The sequence below is a fragment of the Callospermophilus lateralis genome, chromosome 5, assembly GCF_048772815.1.
Source record: "Callospermophilus lateralis isolate mCalLat2 chromosome 5, mCalLat2.hap1, whole genome shotgun sequence".
NCBI classification, from domain to species: Eukaryota; Metazoa; Chordata; class Mammalia; order Rodentia; family Sciuridae; genus Callospermophilus; species Callospermophilus lateralis.
This window is the reverse complement of record NC_135309.1, coordinates 61,360,250-61,383,791: the sequence shown is the minus strand read 5'-3', so window position 1 is coordinate 61,383,791 and position 23,542 is coordinate 61,360,250. Positions and strand designations below refer to the sequence as shown.

General features: G+C 37.9%; 1 protein-coding gene across 1 annotated transcript; it reads right to left on the bottom strand.

The window, feature by feature from the left end:
* Nucleotides 1-738: 738 nt before the first annotated feature.
* On the bottom strand, nt 739-23,265 carry Isoc1 (isochorismatase domain containing 1). The gene is made up of 5 exons (XM_076855916.2): nt 22,899-23,265; nt 12,940-13,059; nt 12,639-12,842; nt 10,708-10,824; nt 739-3,838 (listed from the first exon to the last, which is right to left on the bottom strand). The coding sequence occupies exons 1-5, from the start codon at nt 23,205-23,207 to the stop codon at nt 3,692-3,694; spliced, it is 897 nt and encodes a 298-aa protein (XP_076712031.1). The 5' UTR covers nt 23,208-23,265; the 3' UTR covers nt 739-3,691.
* Between the last annotated feature and the right edge of the window lie 277 nt (nt 23,266-23,542).

Below are 23,542 nucleotides of genomic sequence, written 5' to 3'. Positions count from 1 at the left end.
CTTATTATAAATACCTCTCGTGATTTTTTTCAAATCAAGGATTAGTGACAGTAATGCTCCATGGAGAATTAAAGAATACTAATCAAGTTAATGAAGAGGGAAAATTGATTTGCAGTTATTTAACAATAAAAATGATGACTCTTTTTAATTCTGTCAGCCATTCCCCCAAATTAGTTAGGAAACTGCTTTAGAGAAAACCATCCAGGAAGAAAGACTAGATTGAAGATCATACCAGTATAGTCTCATAGTACACTGCAGTGACTTTGTTAATCAAACAGTATACTGTTAAACTGTAAAATTTATCTTCTTCTGTATTGCTCTTTCCACTTCTGATAATTTCTAATATTATTATGTGAAATTCCAGGATAAGGAGATAAGTAAACTCAGTTCTCTGTGCATCTTTGGGCAAGTCATTTATCATTGGGTCCCATTAGCTGCATATATAAAATTAAGCCATTCTAGACCTTCCAAGTTGAAATGGGCCTTTGAAACCATGTTCTTTACAAATTCTACACAGCTTGAAAGTCATATTTACCAAATAACAAGTTTTTTAAAAGGGAAAATATTCTAAATAGAGAAATTGAATAATTTAATAGCTATAACAGGGTGTTTGGTCCTGGTTGGAATAAGTTATTTTTAATTTTAGATTAAATTTATAAAGATGTTTGAGCATTTCAATAAGTAAAGCCTCTTGATCCTGCCCCAGCCTCCTAGCAATTCAACACACAGGACTACTGATTTACTTATGTTCTCCAGTTCTTTATTTGTCAATTAAAAGAATTTCATTATCCTACAAAGTTACATAGATGCTTCCAATTTCAAGGCTAATATATTAAAATCAATTCAGTTTTCCTTTAAAATAAAGCTTTGTCACCTTCTTGGCATTATCTACAAAAAAAGATGAGAGAAGGCAGAATTCACAATTAAATTATTCTGAACTTTACTGTATTAACATTCCTGGACTTTTGACATAATTCAATTCACATTTACTGAAAGGTTATGATATGTCTGATTTTGTGTCACAGGATAAGTATTTAGGGGCATCTTTTTATGCCCAGCACATAGTACATCTTTAAAACTCAGGAGGTACAAAGTGTTTCTAGATAAATATAGATAATGCAAGGGTCTTGCTTCAAATGGAAATGATGGAAACAAGACAAATGATAAAACGAAATAAAATACTAAATCACTCCGCGGCAAATGTGTCTTACAAAACGGCCTCCAAAGATGTCCACATCCCAATCCCTGGAGCCTATGTGTCACAGGACAAAACTGAATTGAGGGTACAGATGGAATAAGGCTGCTGATCAGTGGACCTTAAATCACATGAGCTCTTAAGCTAGGAAGGGAGAGGGGGAGAAGAGCGTGACAGATGGGACTAAGAAGGACCAGATCCTCCTTTGTTGTCTTAGAAGATGGAGGAACAGGGCTGCAAAAACCAAAATATGTGAGCAGATTCCAGAAGCAGAGAATAGCAGGAAACAGATCCTCCCCATAGGCTCCAGAAAATAATACAGCCTTGCAACACCATGCTTGATTTCTGTCCAAAGAGACCCACTTTAAACTTCTAACCTACAGACTATAAGATAACAGTCTATTGTTTTAAGACAAAAATTTTGTGGCAATTTGTTACAACAGCCATAAGAAACTAGTTATGCCAGGTTACAGAATTGGTTTCAGCTGTGAGAAGGCTTTACCACCAAAGCATTATCAGTGAGATGTGATAGGCCTGGGAGCAATGGGGGAAACAGTTGTTTGAGTTAAATCCTTCTACTCCAAGTGTGGTCCCTTCTAATTAACCCTGGTGGGAGATTGCTGGACATGTTTTTTGTTTGCTTGCTTTTGGGCTGGTTTTTCTGTTTGTTTGTTTGTTTGTTTGTTTGTGTGTTTTGAGGGGGATGCAAAAATTGCCAGAGCCAGCCTTTTAACAAGACCCCCAGATAATCTGCATTGAAATTAAAGTTTGAGAAGCACTAAATTTATTAAAAACCTAACTTTCCTATGTGCATAAATGAATACTCCACAGTGAATCTCACCATTGTGTATGTCTACAGGACACTAATTTAAAAAGAAAAGAAAACAACTAAGTAAATAGCAGAAAGATCAGGAGAAGTACAGGGAAGGAAACAGTGAGAAAGGAGGGAGAGGAAAGAGAAAGTACTGGGAACAGAATGAGAGCAAATTATAGTCCATGTTGTTATAATTATGTCAGGATGAATCCTAATGTTATGTATAACTAAAAAGAACCAATAAAATTTTTTTAAAAAGGAAAAAAGTATTAAAAGCTATTTTAAAACATGTAGAAATCTTTAATTCTTCTTTTCTGACTCACAAATATCTGGAAGACATACTTAAACATACTGACAAAAAGAATGCTCAGCTGCTGTTTGTTACCATGAACAAAAGGGAAAAAATTTTTTTCTACTGCTCTTAATGAAAAGGTCCTTCAGTAAAATCCATCTGCTCTCACCTGCAAAGAATTTTCCTTTAAAAGGCCCATGAGCTGAAAGATTATAAATGTCAAAGTTTTATTACCTTTGAATAAATATTAGAATCCACGGACTAGTACTCACAGAGCCATCTTATGGGGGACAAAATAATTTCATTCACATAATACATTTTCTTTAATTAATATAAAAGCACTGTTCCACATTTCACACAGTGTTAAAAAAAACAATTTTAAAACACTAAAATAAGTATTTGATAAAAATAAATTTATTGAAGGGTAACAATGACTGCAAAATTAGTACTTCCCAATCACTACTGATGCCTTTGCATTAACCACATTTGGAGGGTAGGCAGAGAAAATATGAAATGGAAAATGTATATTTTAAAGCTACATTTTTACCCACCCTTTAACTTTCTGCTAAATCTTGTTTGTCCCTATTAAAAGGTATACTCAAGATAATTGAAAAGACAATTCAGATAAAGTCCTACTAAAGAGATGTTAAAAACATACTTCATTAATGATATGGCATTGCAAACCATTCCATCTGTTTACAAAATTGAAATAAAATAAGCAATGACACAATGAATCTTTCTTGGTAAAAGATTTCATCAAAAAAAAAGAATAGAGAATTAGCGGCGGGGACCAGAATGAGAAAATCACTACAATTAATAAAGACAAATAATTATTCAACATAATTTGGTCTGGTTAGATCAGTGCAACTCACTCAATAGGTAATTCAATAACATTATGAGAAGTGGACAATGGGAACAGAGTCCTCTTTTAAAATTCATGTATAATAATCCTATTTCAATTGACCTGTAATGTGAAAGCCCTGAATCCACCTTAACATTATAACATACATCTTACAATAATATAAAAGTCAAATCATCATCAATACATATTTTTTTTTCTAAAGTGCACAATTTAAGAAAACTTCACCAGAGTGTGCACTTTTGAAAGGTATAATAGTGTATACAATATAGACAAAACAGGCACCTCCATTGTATTTTTTTTTTAATAAATAAAAGCACATTAAGGAAAAAGAAGGTGAGCAGCACCTGAAGCCTTTGACATTGGTAACTAAATGCCAGTACCAAGTAGTCTAGCCGCTTACGTGTTACTAAGAGCCGCAAAGAAGTAGCCATTTTTGACTTAACATTTTAATTTTAGTAGAAACAAGAGCTTATCTGGGCTTATAATCCTTCACCTGGTGGTGAGGAGGGTACCAGTCCTTCAAGTGTCCTATACTTTAGACAGCAGACCGGACTCCGGAGCACTCGCCTTAATGAGATTCTGGATTTCCTTGAATTTTGGATGGTCTTTATCTGCGACCAGCTGTAGCAGAACAGCCTCACTGGTGGTCACTATGATCCCAGTTCGAGCAAGGCGCTTTAAGAGAAAAGACAGACCAATAAGCACAGTGTGACGATGAACGCTATTTGAAAACAGCAAAAGTGTGCCAGGACACAATAGCTAGTGTCCTCTATTACAACCATGGTCCTTGACCAAACCAGCAAATTCAGTGACGGGCAAAATTTTCAAAACCAGCCATACCACAAACTCATTGTTATTCTTCTCAATATTAGTAACATGGACTAAAACTAAGTAAAAGAAAACAGGTAGACATTGTTATAACCTCTTGGTGTTGAGGCTAATGCTATAAAATATAAAAGGTTAATGCAAGAGGAACTTCAGCATTGATTATCTGAACACCTTTCATTGCTGCTATTTCCTAAGTACTACTTGCAGATTTTTGCTTCATCTCTCATTCATTTGTTCACTCTATCAAATGAGAACTATTTTTGTTTTACTCCTATATTCATTAAACTCTTCAATTTTTATTTCTAGCATTGATATAAAAAGAGGTGCCTCTGTCCACATTCCCACTGAGCAAATAATATGAGATTACAAAACAGATTATGATGTGTATTAGTACTTATGTCTGGCATCCCTGGCATGTGGTAGCAATTTATTTAAAAAGAAATGGCAGAGAGGATGGGTAATACTTGAAAGCTCCACTGGTTGTGCTTCAGATATTACTGTTGCTGTCTAAAATATTTCATTACCAACTAACTATCCCATTTCATATAACTAAAGTCTGTAATTGCAAACTACTATTAAGACTTAAAATGAGGGTTCATAATTTTTCAGCCCCCAAACATCTGACAGTTTTTCTCATAAGTCAGAGCTGCCCTGTCTTGAGGTAACTGGCAGAAGAAGAAAAGAGCCCCGTGAGAGGTTTAAGAATGTATCCCCTGGGGTGATAAAAGAGCCATCACCTCTGCTGCCATCATAAACATTTCAGAATCACTAAACAAGAGTATAAAATTTAAGGTTGTGTAAAGTTTCCCTGACAGGTCAAAGAATGCCCTTGACAAACTGTTCCCTTGCAATCATAATAACTAGGAAAGAAATCTTGAGGAGGGGAAGAGGGAGAGGGAGCAGAGAAGAGAGGGGAGCAAAGGGAGAGAGGGCAAAAGAACAGAAAATAAGGAGAGAAGAAGGTAGAAAGAGGAACAGAGGGAGGATTCCATAGCCGAGATTCATTCTCTGCATGGATTTATCATCAAAAACCCTGGAAAAAAAGCAGGCAAACTGCCTTCCCAGGAAGCATCCACTTTAAGAACCACAGAAGAGGAAGTCATTAGGCAAATCAGAGGAAAGACCAAACTGGGGCTCTCTCTGTAAAGGAGGAAGCACTGGCAGAGCCAGGACATCCCTGTGGAGTATGCAAATCTTCCTTCAGACAATTGTGCAACCACAGACCCAACATTTCCACTGAGAGACTCCTTTTTTTATCCCCAAGGACACAGAAAGGACTATAAACCATAACCTACTTAGAAAGCAAGCTCTGCTCTCAACAGCCAGTATAGAACAGGGTGCAGAGTGCTGCCCAGACTAAAAAAAAAAAAAAAAAAATACAGCAGCAAGTTATGCAGACAGTGGGGAAGAAGCAGGCCCATGGGTGCCCTTCTTGAGGTCAGACAAATCCAGGTGTAAGTTTTTTTTAAAGATCTGGAAACTCTAATTTCCTACTTCTTGATGTTTAATCAACTGATTATCATTATCAAAACTCAATGTCAAAACATCTTCTGCTTCCTTCAGACAGAAAGGCAGAGAATATAAGACAAGTCTGATGTTGAGAAACACCACTAAATGTCCGCTCTTCTAGCCCAGCTCTCACCCAGCCAGTGTCTACCCTGCCTTGCCTATCGATCACTGCCAAACCAAAGGACTTCCAATGACTCAGACTGCCTGAATCACACATTCAATGTCTGAGAAAGCGTTTTACACAGAGCCACACTGTCAACAAAGGTCAGCTCCCACTCATGATTCTAGTTCCTTAATGAGGCAGGAAGGGAAGGAAACAGTTTCTAGGACCAAGGAAGATAGCTGTGTACCAGGAAAGAGCCTATAGACTATGTGCAGCTCTTTCTAGTGCTCCACTGGCCAGAGCCCACTCCATTCTGCCAGGATGATTCTCAGAGATGCTCAGAGTCAGGGTATATAGGGGCAGGAGCAGGCTGGAGCAGGCTGGGATGCTCATCACAGAAATATGTTTGGGTAAACTGACACCTGCACAAGACTAGCTGGCATGGAGATGTAGCCAGTATTGATCCGGTTTTTAATCTAGCCAAGAACCTGTGTTAAAAGAAGCTGTGGCAGAGCAAAGAGCATAGCTTTTAGCTCCAGCAGGTAGACCTGAGCACAATGCCTGCCTTGAGGAGCCTGAGGGCAACTGAGCAGAGAAAGGCAGTGGCAGTTCTGGATGTACCTGGTGGCAGATTCCTGGGCACCACCTGAAAACAGAGTTCCAGCCCTACTCTCCCCTCGGCACATGTGCATTGGGTTTCCCCTTACACTTGTAAAACAGTCCAGCTAGGCCAAAGAAAAAGAAAGGTTTTTGACACCCCAAAATGAAAGTACACAAAGTCATGAAAGAAGGTGCAGAGGAAGGATAAGCCCACCAAATTCCTCAACATTACTAAAAACTACCCAGAAGTATAAGCACATCCACGTTCAAGTGAGGATTTAATCCTATTTTATTTTAGATTTATTGTATAATTAATTATTAGTTGAAAGAAACAATGCCTGACAGATGGCAGGTACTCAGGAGGCATTTGATTGGTGGATGGATGGATGGATTGTTTATAGTGCTGGGAACTGAACCCAGGGCCTCATGTATGCTAGGCAAGAGGTCCACTATGGGAGGCCACCATGCCTAGGAGCCAAGCACCCACTCTTAGCCTTGAGTAAAGGGGCTATTGGACTGGCACCACACGTCCTGAGCTGTGCAAAGCAAGTGGCCTTCACCTTTGCTTGGCAAAGAAGTGTGTCAGCTCTGGATAGGGCAAACCTCCCCCCCCCCTTTGAAACATTATCTCCTGCCTTATTTGGGTAGAGTATTCTATTGAATGTCTTTTCCCTAATAAATAGGGGGGTTCTGGGTACACTCTCTCTCTCTCTTGCCTCCCAGCGTGAAAGAGGATCCTTGAGGTCATAGAGCCGTCCACAATCCCCACCCACTTTGTGAAAGAATTCCTTTCATGTCCTTGTGCTCTTTTCACCACCAGCCCAAACCACACAGAGTGATCTGATTCCAACGCCCCAGACCTGAAAACATGGATTATTGAATAAAGAACTCTGAGACTTGCTAACTATGAATCTTATTAGTATAATAATCTTAATAAGCAATATGGATAATGTCAGGAATTATCGTAAGTAGTTATATTCTAAAGGAATAGAGAAAAAGAGGAGATAGCCACATTGCTATTTTAACTTTCTGAGTGAGTTAAAGAAAAAAAAAAAATGGGGAAGTGGAATGGTGGGAGGCAAGGACAACATTTCTCAAAAAAAAAAAAAAAAAAAATTAGGGATGAACTGAATCATATCCACACCAAAATAAGAACAGAGGAAAATTCTGCAATTGGGTAAGTATCCCCAGACCAAGAGGAAAATTCTGCAATTGGGTAAGTGTCCCCATCACCAGTGACCTGCTCTATGATTTTTCTCCCTTTAACAATCTTAACACTTGAACCCCAGGAAGGTTCTTAAAATCTACCACAGACAACAAGTATTTTCCTTCCCTTCTAGAATTTCTCAGAATGAGTCCCTCTGGGGTCTTGGGTTTCATATGCTTAGATATTTCTGGTAAAACTAACCTCATGAAGCCAGCAACAAATAACAACAATAGATTTAAAAAAAAAAAAAAACCAGGACACACGATCTCATTCAATTTTCACATTATTGCTACCAATTAGTTGCTATTATTACTTCCTCCCCATCAATGAGAAATTTAAAGCACAGAGTTCACAAAACTTGTTCAAGGACACAAATTTATGAAACGCCATCCTTGCACTCAAACCTACATTACTGCCCCACTGTTTATACTCCTAATCACTGAGAAGACAGGCAGCCTGTCAAAGATTGAGGTCTGGATGGTAATTAACTGACAATGTTTTTAATCTAACTCTTTATCTAACCATGATAAAGACATGGCTAAGAAACATATATGAATGGATATGTAATTTCAGACATGAAAGTCCTCGAAATTTCTTTACAGATAAGGAAAGTTTCATTTTATTTGTGTCTTCTGGTTTTGTTATTGTTGAGTCCTTTTAAATACTTCCAGCATGAAAATAAAGTTCATGTACACATGAAAAGAGCTACTTGATGAGGTGGTCAGGACCCGACAGACCAAGTGTATAAACCCAGGTCTTTATGGAAACTTCAGTGGAAGCTGATTGACTCAAGACTAAGATGGCTTACAGGTATTTGCTGAGATTGGAAGACACAACACTTAATAACTACCAGCAAATCCACAATATCAGTGGACTTGAAAACAGTTTTAAAAATAAATTAAACTATTTATACCTGTAATCCTAATACAGGACTCGCCGCATTAGGAATAAGAGAGGAATAAGAGGGAAGGGATGGACAACCAGGGCCTTAAGTCAACTGCAGCCGCCAGCCAGGGTCTGTTTCCACATTAGCCCTCCCTACTCCCTTTAATCTTCTCTTTCCTGCCATCTGCCTAGCCCTTCCCTTTTCATGTATTCCAGTTTACCACCGTGAAGAACACATTAGACTACAGAGATGATTCAGCAATCCTATAGGGGAAGTTGTTCATGGGACATGCACCAAACACTGGAAGACCTCAAAAAACCCAAAACAACAAAAAACAAAAAACCTCCCATATTTCCTAGTCAGAACTTAAATCTACCTGTATATTTCTCTAAAATCACTAGAGAATCAGAATTAAATATAAAAGAGACACCATACACATACAAACTATGAAATGAAAGTTTCCCATTGTGGTATTTTCAACCATCTTCAAGTAGAAAATTCTAGGTAAAGACCAATACTAGGAATGTTGAGAATCACTGATCCCTTGACTCAATGGGACATCATAATGCTCTCATGCTAGAAAGCCATAAAACTCTGTATGTGAGTGGTGTTCAGTCAGTGAAACACCTCTTAGCCCCAGAAATTTAAGTCTGAGGAAATCTAATATAAGGCTAAATTGACTTGGGCCTGTTCTGCCCTAGTATTCAGTTAGATCTTGGCTGAGTTAAACCCAAGTGAGCCGTTTCTAAATCTCTAGACAGTTCAGGTTATGCTTCTTGAAAATCTCTTAGCCCATGTATAACACTAGAGCAAAGTTAACAATCAAACGGGGAAAAGAACTTTTTGCAACACTACAGATCTAACTCCAAGGAGGAAACAAAATATAAAATAGGATATGTGGTAAGACTTTAAACACCTGTCAGTGCATAGAAGTCTCTAGAAATTAACGAGTCTGAAAACTCCACATATCTACAGTCATCTGATCTTTGACAAAGGCGCCAAAATCATGCAGTGGAGAAAGGCCTCTTTAACAAATAGTGCCAGGAAAATTGATATTCTTATGTAGAAGAATGAGACTACACTCTTATCTCCCAACCTGCACAAGAATAACTCACATGGACCAAAGACCTAGGAATTTGACCAGAAACTATGCAACTCCTAGAAGAAAATATACAGTCAACATTCCAGCAGAAAGGCACAGGCAATGACTTTCTCAATAGGACCTCTAAAGCTCAGGAAAAAACATGCCAAGAGTTAATAAATGAGATGGAATCAAATTAAAAAGCTCTGCCCAGCAAAGGAAACAATCAAGAAAGTAAAGAGAGAACTTACAGAATGGGAGAAAAACTTTGCTAGCTGCTCTCCTGACAGAGATTAGCATCTAGGATATATGAAGAACCCCCAAAAATTAACACCAAAAAAACAAATAACCCAATTAACAAATGCCAAATGAATTTCTCAAAGAAAGAAATACAAATTGGCCAATAAATATATGAAAGTGTTCAACATCATTAGCAATTAGGGAAATGCAAATCAAAACTATACAGAGATTTCATCTCACAACAGTTAGAATGGCAGTCATCAAGAATACAAATAATAATAATAAATGCTAGAGAAGATGTGGAAAAAAGGGAACACTTTTGCACTGTTAGTGGGACTGTAAATTAATAAAGCCACTATGGAAATCACTATAGAGGTTCCTAAAAAGATTAGGCATATAAACACCATATGACCCAGCTATTGCACTCCTTAGTATTTATTCCCAAAGAATTAAAGTCATCATACTACAGTGACTCATGCATACACATGTTTACAGCAGCACAATTGGCAACAGCCAAACTATGGAACCAGCATTGATGTCTCCATAAGACGAATAGATTTTTTTAAAAAAGTGGTGTATATATACATAATGGAGTTTCATCCAGTCATTAAAAAATGAATTATATCATTTGCAGGAAAATGAATGAAACTTGAGAACATTATGTTAATAAGCCAAACTCAGAAGGTCAAGGGTCATATGTTTTCTCTCATATGTGGAAACCAGAGAGGAAAAAGGAAAGGTGAGGGTGAGGGCAGGGACCTCATGAAAGTCAAAGAGAGATCAGAAGAGGAAAGGGACCTGGAATGGCAGATGGAGTGGGAGGGGGAAAGTTCTGGGGATGGATATTGGCCAAATTATACTGTTATATAGTGTGTACATACTAATATGTCACCAAAAAACCCACCCTTATGCACAACTATAATGCACCAATAAAAAATGTGGAAAGAGAAAAAAGGGAAATGAATGAGTCTGATATTCTCAGACTAAGCTTAAATTTAAAAGGTAAATTTTTCATTAATCCCTAATGTTTAATACTCCTACTTTATGTGGAAAACTTGATAAGTGCCTTATTTTTAAGCAGGACAATTACCTCAAGAGCAAACATCCTGTCCATCATGCTTCTTGATGAAGTGGCATCAGCAACAATATGAACCTCAATTCCTCGGCCAATGAGCTCCAGAGCAGTTTGCTGGATACATACATGAGTCTTGCAGGAAAGCAAAAAAAATCCTATGTAATAACATGGTCAGCCAGAAACTATTTTACACATGTATGATACCATGATAAAATAGAGACCACATACAATGGCCTTATTCTATATTTAGTTTTGCATCTAATTATCTAGGTAAGCTTGAGCATAAATCAGCATCTCTGCCTTTGGTTTATTCATCTGCAAAAGTCAAGAACTAGATTTTATCTGTTTCTCATATTAGGAACTCTGACATATTCTTAAAGAGTTTTGTATAAAATTTTTGAAGATTTTCATCTGCATCCTTTGAGTGACCTTCAGATAGCTGACTAGCACTCAATTTTGGTGCCAATAGCATATGGATTTATTTCTGCATGTATACCAAGTACCCAACAACAACAAAAAAAAAATAAGTCTGATCTATTACAAAGTCAAAAAGTAGTGGGAAAACTGAATTATTACAAGATACCTCATCACAGAGGTAGTTCAAGTCAAAACAAATTATGATAAAAAAAATTTTAAAACATGGTAAACAAAAAGTATTTGGTAAACATACAACAATATGATAAAGCAGAAAGAGCACTGAATGTAATGACCTGTTCCACATCTAGTTTTACTTTTAATTAGCTAGATGATCTTGAGTATACCTCAGCATCTCTGGCTTGGGTTTAATCATTTGTAAAATCAGGAATTGATGGATACTCAGTGTATAGCACCAGCAATCGTATTATGTAGACAATCCTATTATATAGATACTATCTTTGTAAATAGTAACTTGTAACAATTCATTATCAGAGAATATAGAGTAAAAACATACTCCAACAATAACCAAATTATAAAACAAATGAAAGCAGATTTCGGTAATACCACATGTCAATTTCATCTTCATATGACAAGACAGCTTTGGAGAATTATCAACTGACGCCTCATTAAAATTAGCAACAGAGGACTACTCAAAGTCAGTTTTGATTAAGTATGTCTAATTGTGATGAAGAAAAAATAAATGTGCAAAATCAAGCAACAACATTTGGTATGACAAATGGGCTTCTCCTATACTGTCATTATTGAACCAGAAACATCAGAAATGCTAAATGAACATCTAATGTTAATAATAACATCTAATGCTAAATGAACTTCTAATAATAATAGAAGTATTATTTTAATAATAATACTTCTATTATTAAAACCCATAAAACTTACTAGCATAAAACTTACTATCAAAATATCATAACCATATTCAATTGTTATTTTGATTTCATTGTTTTAATAGTTTTCTTTATAATTTTTAAAATTTTAGTATATAAAAAGGAATAAATCAACTGAAATCAGCATTAGAAACCTATGAGTACTTTTTTCATCTAAAAGAGTATGTACATGATTCAAATTTAAAAAACAAATTACAGAACCTTTAAGATTTTGCTAGCATAAAAAATATGACCAAAGTGAAATCTTATAACACATAAATAAAAATAATCCTTTGGTAAGAAAGTAGTAGTTAAAAAGTAGGGGTTAAAAGCATGGTCTACGAATCAGTCAGGTGAGATTCAAATCCAGCCCCATCCCTTACTACCTGTCTGACCTTAGGCAAGTTATACTGAGTCTCTGTAATTTTGTTTCCTTAGTCATAATCCTGGAACACTAAGAATACTTATCTCATGAGTTTGCTGCTATGAAGTATTCAGATCAGTACCATGCAAACAGTGAAATGTTTAATAAGTGGTGGTTACTCTGTATCACTGTTACTACCTACAAGGTATCCTATAATAAACCTGCATTCTGATAATACCGAGTTTTCCATAATGATATTGTGCCCAAATATAATAGGTACTCACTTCTACTCCAAATAGTACAACACTTCTAACTCCAGGAATCTCTGCTAATGCCGCTTCAACTTCTGGTAATACCATTGAAAACTTTGTCTTTGGAAGTACCAGTTTTACACCTGTTAAATCAATTTCTTGAACAGTGCTTCCAAGGCCTTTAGGGTACTGTTCTGTTACAATAACTGGAATTCCTAAAATCCGTGCACCTTGCAACTGAAAAAATAACCAAGCACAAAAAGAATTAGCAATATACACATGAGCATATGTATGAATGCATATCACATTTCGGCAAATGAATAAATAAGTGTACCAGTCTTTGTCCCACGCTAATAATATCTCCAAAATACTTGATGGCTGGTCTAAATCTTTCCTGCATATCACAGCAGAAAAACACAGTGCTTGAAGGTGTAAGATTTCCCAGAGTAGTGAGCTGAGGAAAAAAGAAAAAACAATGATTTAGGACTTGTTAAACCATGACATTTATTTTCAATGGACATAAAGAAAGGAAGAAAAGTGCTTCTATTGTTTGACCTAGTAAGTCAATTTCTACAAGTATTATCTAATATCTAAAAGAAATTATCTGAATTATGGAGGAAAAAAACAATATTTCCACATAGATAATTCTCTGAATTCCATTAATAGTGAAAACTAGAAATAAATCCAGAATCAATAATACAGAAATAGGTTAACAAACTTCGGCACATTCACATAACAAAACATTTTCAGCCAATTAAAACACATATTTGAGTGTGTACACACACACACACACACACACACACACACTTTCAAAGAACTGGTTCCATCACTGTATAATGTTAATTTTAAAAAGAGCATAGTTTAATAGTCTTCCAATAATGAGAAAATGTGAAATATATAAAAACATCAACAATGGTTACATAACTAAATTATTGTTAATTTTTTTCGTATACTTTATTTTTTATTTTTCAAATCTCATTTAAACACATTTGTTGAGTATTATTTAAAAGCATTTTACTTTTACAACCAGAAAAATTCACAATATAAAAAGCTTAAATTTGATGGTGTTGCTTGTAAGTACAAAAAGTAAAAAATTTAATCTGTGTAAAAGTAAATAAGAGGATAAAAGAGCAAAATAATCTGTTGCAGAGACTATGAAACATTAAAAACTAAAGATACACAAACACATGCACTCCATAAACAAATTCAGAGCAAATACAAAATTACTGCTGTCAAGATAGATATGCTCAGATGAAATTATTATTTTTGTGTGGGGGATGGGGAGTACCAGGGTTTGAACTCAAGGGCATTCAACTACTGAGCCACATTCCCAGTCCTATTTTGTATTTTATTTAGAGACAGGGTCTCACTTAGTACAAGTGAGGCTTAACTCCTCACTTCTGCTGAGGCTAGCTTTGAACTCATGATCCTCCTGCCTCAGCCTCCTAAACTGCTGGGATTATAGGCATGCACCATGGTGCCTGGCTCAAATACAATTTTTTTTTTTAAGTTGTAGATGGACACAATACCTTTATTTTGTTTATTTATTTTAATGTGGTGATGAGGACCAAACCCAGTACCTCCCACATTGTAGGCAAGCGCTCTACCACTGGGCTACAATGCCAGACCTCAGATGCAATTCTTAAGAGTAATTTTTAACTTAAGAATAAAGCAATGAAATGATGCCAAGCACATATAACACCCCTTAAAAAAAAAGCAATGAAATGATGCCAAGCACATACAGCATCCCTTAAAATTCCACTGTCACCATTGTTAAATGAACTGCACAGAACCAAGAGAGGGACAGACTCTCAAGTTTGACATCTGCATTCTTCAAAGTATTTATCACAATCAAAAAACTCAAAGAATTAAGAGCAACACTGGATATTAGATTTCCAAGGTTTTCAATGATCTCCTCTAACAATTTGAGCACAATAAGCATCTACTGAAAAAGCAGAATTCACTGCAGAATACAAGACTTTAATCTCACTGGTCCTGAATGAACCACCATTCTTACAAGGCACCCCTTAAATTCCTCTCTTATCTCATTTTGCACCCCCCCAAAACACCCACAGATAACAGTTATTAATAATTTCCTAGAGAAGTTTGTGTGCCATTTACACATTGGTGGCTTTACCACCAGTGCTGCCTGATTCTGCTTTAGTGTCTCTGCATGCAGCTGACTCTCAGGAAACAATTCCTTTATGAATTAAATGAATCATTAAAATAAATCTTTTATCCTTAATGCTATGGCTGTTTTAATCGGTTTGCATTCGATTTTCTCTAATCCCTTGTCCGTGGGACTCTAGCACTTTAATCTCCCACTGGTGCTTAGTCTATATAGCATGTGTACTGATTTGACCACATATAATCTGCCAAATTCATGTTAGAATGAGAGCCATCTGTCATTCTAACACTATGTGTAGGATTTTTCCACCTTGCCAATAAAGTATTACTAAATTAAATATTCAAGCATCTTCAGTTACATATGCCAGCTTTGGCTATTTCCTTCCTTCATTCTTAATGGAAGAATTATGCCTCCACTTTGGTCATTTTCAAAAGCAATGAATATGATGTGCACACATAAGCACTGCCAAGAGGCCAATCTGTGTATTTAGTGTACTATTTTAAAAGGCAATCAGTACTTATGACTATGCACTTTAAATTTCCAGTAAACATTAAATCTCAACTGAAAAATCTACATATTTTCTTTTTATAAACTTGCGCTGCGGGTTCCTAGTCATCCCCAATGTGATTAGAGAACACTATATAATGTAGTATGCCTGCAAATGGCCTTGTTGAAATTATACTAACACAACTCAGTCAATCTTATCATTCTTCTTGCCAGCAAGTATGCAAAATAAAGCTCCCAGGCACTAACGTAAGTGCTTGGTGGCCATTCACTAACATGCTTACAGCTTACACTTGCTTGGAATACCAGCTCTCACATTCTATCTCGGCCTATCCAGACTAAGTCTGTGTATATCCCTAGCAAGTTTAGTGGTCTGGATTCTAAATTCACAGAAGGTTATAAATAGCAAATTAGAAAGCAAACTGCTAGAGGCAGACAAACTAAGAGCAGCAAAAAAAAATGATAGTTGACAGAGAAAAGATTCAAAATGCAAGAAAAGCAGTTCAAACTCAATTGTAGTCTAGGCCTTAGGTGAAGGAAAACAACACTGTTACAACATAAAAAGTAAGAAAACATCCTTCTAGCACACTCATTATATGTTAAATTATATAAAATTTCAGAAGGACTACAATAGGAAAAGACTAAAATATTTTTAAGTTAAAAAATTTAAATCCTTTTTTTTAGCCAGAAATCCTAACTATTCAGACAGCTGTGGTCTCTGAGGGTTCTTGTTTCTTGGTGCTTCCCTGTACCTCATTTTAGCTATGAGTTACATGGGGACCACATCAGGTATATGTCATATTAGATCCAGATTGAGGATGTCAGAAAATGCAGCCCTAAAATCCCCAGCACCCTATAAAACCTTTTAGAATAGGAACTCTCAGTAAACAAAGAAAGCACAGAAAATACAGCAACAAAGCAGACTTGCATGCAGACATGACCAGTTAAGATTCTGTGCATCAAAAACGCCCATCTTGCCTAGTTCCTCTCCACTTTCCCTTGAACAAGGGTTGCATCTGGTAATTTGCTTCTTTAAGAGCAGAGCATACAGGGGGAAGAGTAACTTTACCTGACAAACAGGAGAAACCTGACAGCATACTTTGGCTAGATGATCATGACTAACCTAATTCATGATGTCATGTTAATAAAGTGTACATGCAATGAGACCGGCTTTCCCAATCTTCACTCAACATCCCACAGTCCCAGTCAAAATCACAAGAAAAACTTCAGATGGTCCCAAACTGAGGGACATTCTACCAAAATATCTGACCAGAACTCCACAAAACTCCCAAGGTCATTAAAAAGCAATGAAAGTCAATGAGAATGTCAAATCCCAGAGGAGCCATAGAAATTTAACTGGTATACTGTACTGGATCCTGGAACAAAAAAAAAAAAAAAAAAAAAATACATTAGGGAAAACCTAGTAAAATCCAAATAAAATGTGAAATTTAGTTAACAGTAGCATACCAATGTTGGTTCCTTGGTTGTGACAAATGTACCATAGTAAAGTAAGATGTTAATAAAGGAATTTGCAGACTGGCACACAGGAACTCTCTATATTACCTCTTTAATTTTAATACAAATCTATAGCTAAATATATAAATTAAATATATCATATATAAAATTAAAATTTATTAAAATAAAAAATAATGGCCTCCCTATGCTATGGTAGTTGGAGGAAAAATGCTACTTTTTGAATAACTTCCATACCTGATAGGCCAGAAAGGAGGTCCTGAGACAACCAAAAAAAAAAAAAAATCTAACCAAGCCTTTCTACTCCCCACACAAATTCCAACATGCTGTTGTTACAATAATAACACTCTATATAATGTAGGGATTTCTTACTTTAACTTATGAATTTTCAGATAATCGAAACTATTACAAATAGTCAAACATTGACATGTTGCAACTGCAAGATTGCCACTCCTGCTACAGCAAATTGAAAGTGGACTTGAACCTGTAGTCACCAGTTAAGTGTTGCAATTATAGATATGTGTATATTCAATAAGCATGAAGAATCACATATAAATACATATATGAATGCATACTCCATACATCTATATGTATATTCCTGAACATAAACAAATAAAATATAAATATATAAAATATAAAAAGATATATATTTTAAATATACAAAGTTGATCATAGTCAATGGCCTCATCAAGCAAGAGTTTAAAAGATCAAATTCAAGTATAAACTTCTGTTCAACATGTTAAGAGTTTTCAGAGCTGGGATCTGACCTTTGGTTTTATATTCAACAGACTTTTCAACCCCAAGACTCATGTTCCTGCTATGACACTATTTACCCCTTTTCATGACTTCATGTACACAGACCATTTTCCAACAAGGGCTACTACATTTGCAAGGAATCTGCACTAGCCCTTGCCCTTGCCCGGATCCCACACAGAATAGCTAGCCTACTTAGTGATGCCAGTTCTCATTCCCTCCATAAAAGTAATATGTGGTAAGTGTCATATGTTGACTTGTGTCCCCCAAAATTCACATGTTGAAGTCTTAATCCCTAGTACTTCAGCAAATGACCTTATTTGGAAACATGATCACTGAAGATATCATTAGCTAAGATAAAGTCATACTGAAGTAGGATAGGCACCTAATCCAATATGACTGGTGTCCTTATCAAAAGGGAAACTGGCAGGCAGAGACACTCATGCACACAGTGAGAATGTTTCATGCTTATGAAACAGAGACTGGAGTGATATGTCAAGGAGCAATGGAGATCTCCAGTGAGTTACCAGAGCTGAGAGAGAAGCATGAAAGAGTCTTCCTCACAGAAGAACTAACCCTGCTGCACTTGATCTCAGATTCTATATTCCAAAACTGTAAAAAATCTTCGGCTGTTTAAACCTCTCAATTTGGAGTACTTTGTTTTAGCAGCTCCCTAGCAAACTACTACACTGAGTAGTCTGTATACATTTAGGATTAAAGTTTTTTAAAAATGTGATGTTTTAAAACAAAAATATGGTAGTCTACTACAGTCAGAAAATAGGAATGATTTTCTTGAATGAGTGTAGGAAGGGGATCCAGGGTATCAGCATCGCACTCCCAAGTGTTTCCCATGGACTGCCACAACTACAGGAAGGCCCTTCTCCAGTATGACTCACTTACAACAGAGGGCTGTGAGGTGTCTTCCCCAACCTACAAGCATTCTCTACAAAGCACAGGTCAGGTCATTAGAATCTGAGTCCAAATTTCAATTTCACCAACTTCAATAGAATTTAGGTAAATCATTAACATCTCCAGAGGCTGTTTCCCTCCTTAGCAGCATCACAAGAAAAACAGTATCTAACTTTTAAGGCTATTTCAAGGATTAAACAAGCTTCATGTAATCAATCATAAACATATGACTAAAACACTATGAAACACTACAATCTTCAGCTAAATCAATGTTTAAAAAAACATACTTTCTAATGAGGTCAAATATCATTTATTAATAATATCCCTTTAGAAACCTATAGAGAAATACTAATACCACATAATTTATGTTAACTTAGTCTGCAGAATTAGAAAAGTGATTTATTTATAAAGTGGATGTCCAGATGTCACCAAGTAGACTTACTATTATAAAATTTGTTTCTGACAAAACAGATTTGGGGCCCTTTCATGTAGGCAGGAAGAGAATTTTATTTCCTTCTTATTTTCTCAACATGTGTGCCTACCATGAGCATTGATGTCACTGGCATAACATTATATCTCCAGCTTATCAAAGTCGAAGTTTTCTAAAGCCCCAGGAAAGGCCAGCTATCTCCTCCCACTTCAGAGCTGAGTACTGAGGTATTTCTTAAGACAATGCCTCAGACTGGGGTGAAGGTGAAGCTGGTCAGAGCCCAGGATCACAGTGACATTTAAATCTACATTAGGTTTCCCCTTGGCTAAAAAAAAAAAAAAAAAAAAAAAAAACTTTCAAATGCAGGTCATAGTTCCCATTTTCAAATACAATTTATTTATAGGTAACCTCTAATGTATTTACAAAGAGAAAAAAGAACACAATGTTTTGGGTATTATACTGGAATGTTAATTTTTCTGACGTATACACACACTCATCAAACCAATGGACTGGAGACAATACCACAACCTGAGGATCCAGCTGTCTCCTTTCAGTGCCCCTGGCAGCACAATGACCCCCAGATTTCTGAGCAACAGCTCATCTCCCATCATGCTTTTATAGCTTCAGTCCCATAATTTAAAATTTCCATCTTCAAACTAGCAAGCAAAGGCTGACCAGATTCCTTCCCCTCTTCTTTCCAAACCCTGTCTTTCTTCTCACTATAAACTCTATCTAGTCTCTTCTGGCTATAAAATGGATGTGCTCCCATGTAGCATAATATTAATAAAAAAAATTTCTAAGTACATGAAAGCTGGATCCACATCCCTCCCCAATTAACCATTTTGCAAAAAGGTCAAAGTAACCTTGTCAGGGAAGTCCTTTTCTCCTGCCAAAATCTTCCCTTCCATGTACAGAAGCAAAATCTCCTTACTGACATCTTGCTCACAATGCCCATTTCCTCCTGTCTTTTGCTTAACCTCTGCCTTCCCTAGTCAAAGGTTAAAAATGGACTGGTAATGAAATGACCACCGATTTATAGGAAATTCCAGGGTTAAATGTTTCCATTAGTTTAAACTTGGAAAATGCCTTTAAAATTAAAACTTGTAAGTCATAAAAATGACCTAAATTCCTACTATACAATCCTCTCATTTACATTCTGTCCTCTGCATCTCTAAATTCATCAGACATGAAGCATCTGACAAAGCTGCAGACACATAAACCATGCATGAAACACCCCATCTTCAGCTACCTGAACTGTCAGCAGATGCTCAGTAACTTTGACAGAATATTGAGGCGTAGGAGACACTAAAATTACATAGCCTAATACTAGCAATGGAGGCCTTAAGGATCAATTCCCAGAGAACCACTATCAAACACAGGTGCAATGTGGCACAAGCAACCACTGTGTTTCACAAGGTCACGAGCTACAGCATTCACAGCAAGCATAAGATGGTCTTAGATCCTACAAATTCCAGAATATGAGCTAGGGCCACAAAGGGTCCAGGAACTAGGTTGGAGAAATAATAAATCCTATTATTTAAACCAGGGGCTACACATGGCAGAACTTGTGCTCTTTATCTCTGCATCCCAGGTAACATGGCCACCCTGATGGGCCACCTTGAGTCTTTCTAAGTGACAGGCATTTATTCCAAAGAACAATGAGCAGCATCAAGACATCTGAACAAACAAAAGCAAACAAGTTGGAGGCTTATTATCCAGACTGCTCAATATTCTCATTTAAGCATGAAAACAGAATGCTATGGCAGATATCAACTCAGGACCTAGCTATATGTGGTTTAGAAATGCTACAATATGTGATGATCTTGAGCAATTTCCTAAATTCCTTACCTTTATATGTTCTGCTCTTCTGTGAAAGGAAAAATTTAGATTGAATCTAAACCTTGAATCCAGGTTTTCATTCTCTTGGCAATGATCACTTACTTAAAGTTGGACCCTAAAATGTTTGTGGAATGAACTCTAGGGTCTCCTCTAGCCATAAGATGTCCATGTCACTATGATGATACAGATGGGTTCCACAAAATATAGTATAGAAATCTTAAGAGTATATTCATACACACTACGTTTGTGTGGATAAAGATCACCTCATATAAATACAAAAAGTATCAAAAGGTATATATGGTATATGGTGCCTGTATCTATGCATAATATCCCTTGCTATTATCTACTTGTATGCTGGGAGAGGAACCTGGCTAAAAAAATCAAGGTATTATGACTACTAAAATGAGACAACATAAGAGAAAGATATTTTTAAATACAATAAAAGTATAAACATATATGACTGATGTTTAAGAATTTTGAACTGTTTAGTGAGAAAAAATAGCCTTTTTAACAGATAGAACAGAGTAATGCTATTTTGTTTGAATTATTGTTGTTTCAAAGATCACTACAAAAAATTAATTAAAAATTACATAAAACATTTTTGAACAGCCCTCAAGTGACATGAATTTTATATTGTCTTTTGATTGTGTACAGGATATTTCCCGTACATACACTGACGTTATAATTTCCAAAACATTAATTAAAAAGAGTTTCAGATCAAGGACTTAAATTTTTCAAAATATAAAAATCATACCTTGTGGAGGGAAATAAAGCTTACAGACTTCAGAGGCTTGCTCAGGACAGCATTATCTTAGCTAAGAACCTACCACCTGCCTTCCCAAGGAAAACAGGAAATGCTTCACAAAGAAGTCTTCATCCTCAGTGTACCACCAGACCTCCTCAATTTTTGGAGTCTTGCCTGTAAGTGGATTTGTCAAAGGTGCATCCAACATCTGAGGTATTCTGGCAGCAATAATCTAAATAAACTGACAAGGAGGGCTGCAGGGAGCTATCGGGCACAAAAACTGTCAAAAACATAAGAATGAGGAATCTTAAGCAATTCTCCATCTAGGCAGCAGGGCAAATCCACAGGAATCAGGTTACCCCTAGTAGGCTCTCCAGGGGTGCACAGTAAAATCCTATAGACTACTGAATATTAGAACTTCACACAGGTTAAAGTGTGTAATTTGGACTCTCCTGGAATGAGTGTTGGGGTGATGGGAAACATCACCAATTCATCCTCCAACTACAGCTGGAAAAAAAAAAAAAATAGGGAATGATCCTCAGAAAACGCCACTTGAATATCAAAATTCTTTCTACTCTCGTAGCCCACTTTCACGTGTGGTCTTCCAAAGAAATGACTTATCAGTTTTTCAGCTAAAGAAAAAATATGGATGGTGTAGTACCTAAATTATAAATTATATTCTTTCCTTCCAAAAATATAAATTCTCCAGTGTATCCTTTGATATAAAAGGGGAGGGGGGACAGGAGATGGGCCTGTGTGGTATGAGAGCACGGTTTTTAAAAACATAAAAATAATAAATTCTGAAATAATCCTCAGGTATAACTTTTCTCAGTCTGCAGGACCAGGAATTCATGATCTTGCCTAAATTGAGTACTAAAGAGGGTATTACAGTTCTGGATCAAAGGGCTTTTCCAATGTAGGTAACTCAGATGTATTCGACAGAATCAGTTGGCAGTTATTAGGAGGCTAAGCAAATGGTTGTTTCACTTTAGAGGAGATGCTTAAGCCCAAAGACGCGAAAGCTGGGGAAGAGCAAGAAGAAACGGCTTGACTACTAAAGTTTGTGTTTCCGCAACTGGTTAACACAACTCCGGGAACAAAGCCTAATGCCAATACCCCAGACAATCTCTTCTCTGTTGTTCTGCATCACCCATCAAAATAAACACACTGCTACTACTGCACAGCTCTTTGGTTACGCAGGAGGCTGGCACACAAAAGCGTATGCGGGCGGCAGAGGTCCACACACGTGGGGGCGTTTGCGGGCGTCGAGACCAGCTGGGAGGCCCACGCCCCCGCTGGTGACTGTCACCTTCGGACAGGCGCTTTCTCTGAGCTGGCCCCCGGGCTTGCGATAACCGCACGGCCCTTCCAACTCGACCAAGTGCGCAGGGCCCGGAGCCCTGGCAGCTCCGGGCACCTGAGGAGCGCGGCAGGGGCGGGGACGAGGACTGCACCGGGACTGCCAGCGACCAGGAGGGGCAGCGAGGCGCGCGGCCCTCCCGCGGGACTCACCTGGATCTGCAGCGGTACGAGGCGCACCTTGCAGCGCTCGCTCACTGTGAAGCCCTTGGGCAGGTCCACGTATTGGCCCCACTCCTCCGCGAAGAGCTGCACCACGAATTTGCGGTGCATGTCGATCTGGTCGCCGTACAAGCTGAGGAACTTCTGGATGAGCAGCTCATAGCCCGCACCGTGCGGCACCGACGAGGGCCGCGCGAAGACGGAGAAGCAGAAGAGCACCGGGACCGTGCCCGACGGCGCCCCCGTGCCCAAGCCGCCGCTGCCAGGGAGCGCCGGGACAGCGGGCTCCGCCGCCGCCATGTTCCCCGAGCGTCTGCGAGCGCCGAGGCCGCCGAGGCGCAGACACAGACCGCCGCCGCGCCCCGCCTCCCGGCGCAGCCCGCCAGCCCGCTCTCCCGCTCGCTGGCTCGGCCAGGCGGAGGGGCGGGCCCTGGCGGCCCCGCCTCGCGCGCTCTGCCCGCCCCGGTAGAGGGCGGACCGCTGCGGACGGGTGGGTGGCGGGACCCGGGTGTGCGCGCCTGCGCCCGCCGCCCTCAGCCGCCCCTCTTTTCTTCCACCGAGCGGCGCTACTGCAGCCCCGGGTGCGCGGCCAGCCCGCCTCTTCGGACCGTCAACAGAGAGCCCAGTAACTTAGC

Coding starts and splice junctions, on each gene's coding strand:
- Isoc1 (XM_076855916.2), bottom strand. CDS start 23,207: ATGGCGGCGGCGGAGCCCGCTGTCCCGGCGCTCCCTGGCAGCGGCGGC. Junction 13,060..22,898: donor TCGTACCGCTGCAGATCCAG/GTGAGTCCCGCG, acceptor TTTTTTCCTCAG/CTCACTACTCTGGGAAATCT. Junction 12,843..12,939: donor TTAGCGTGGGACAAAGACTG/GTACACTTATTT, acceptor TTATTTTTTCAG/TTGCAAGGTGCACGGATTTT.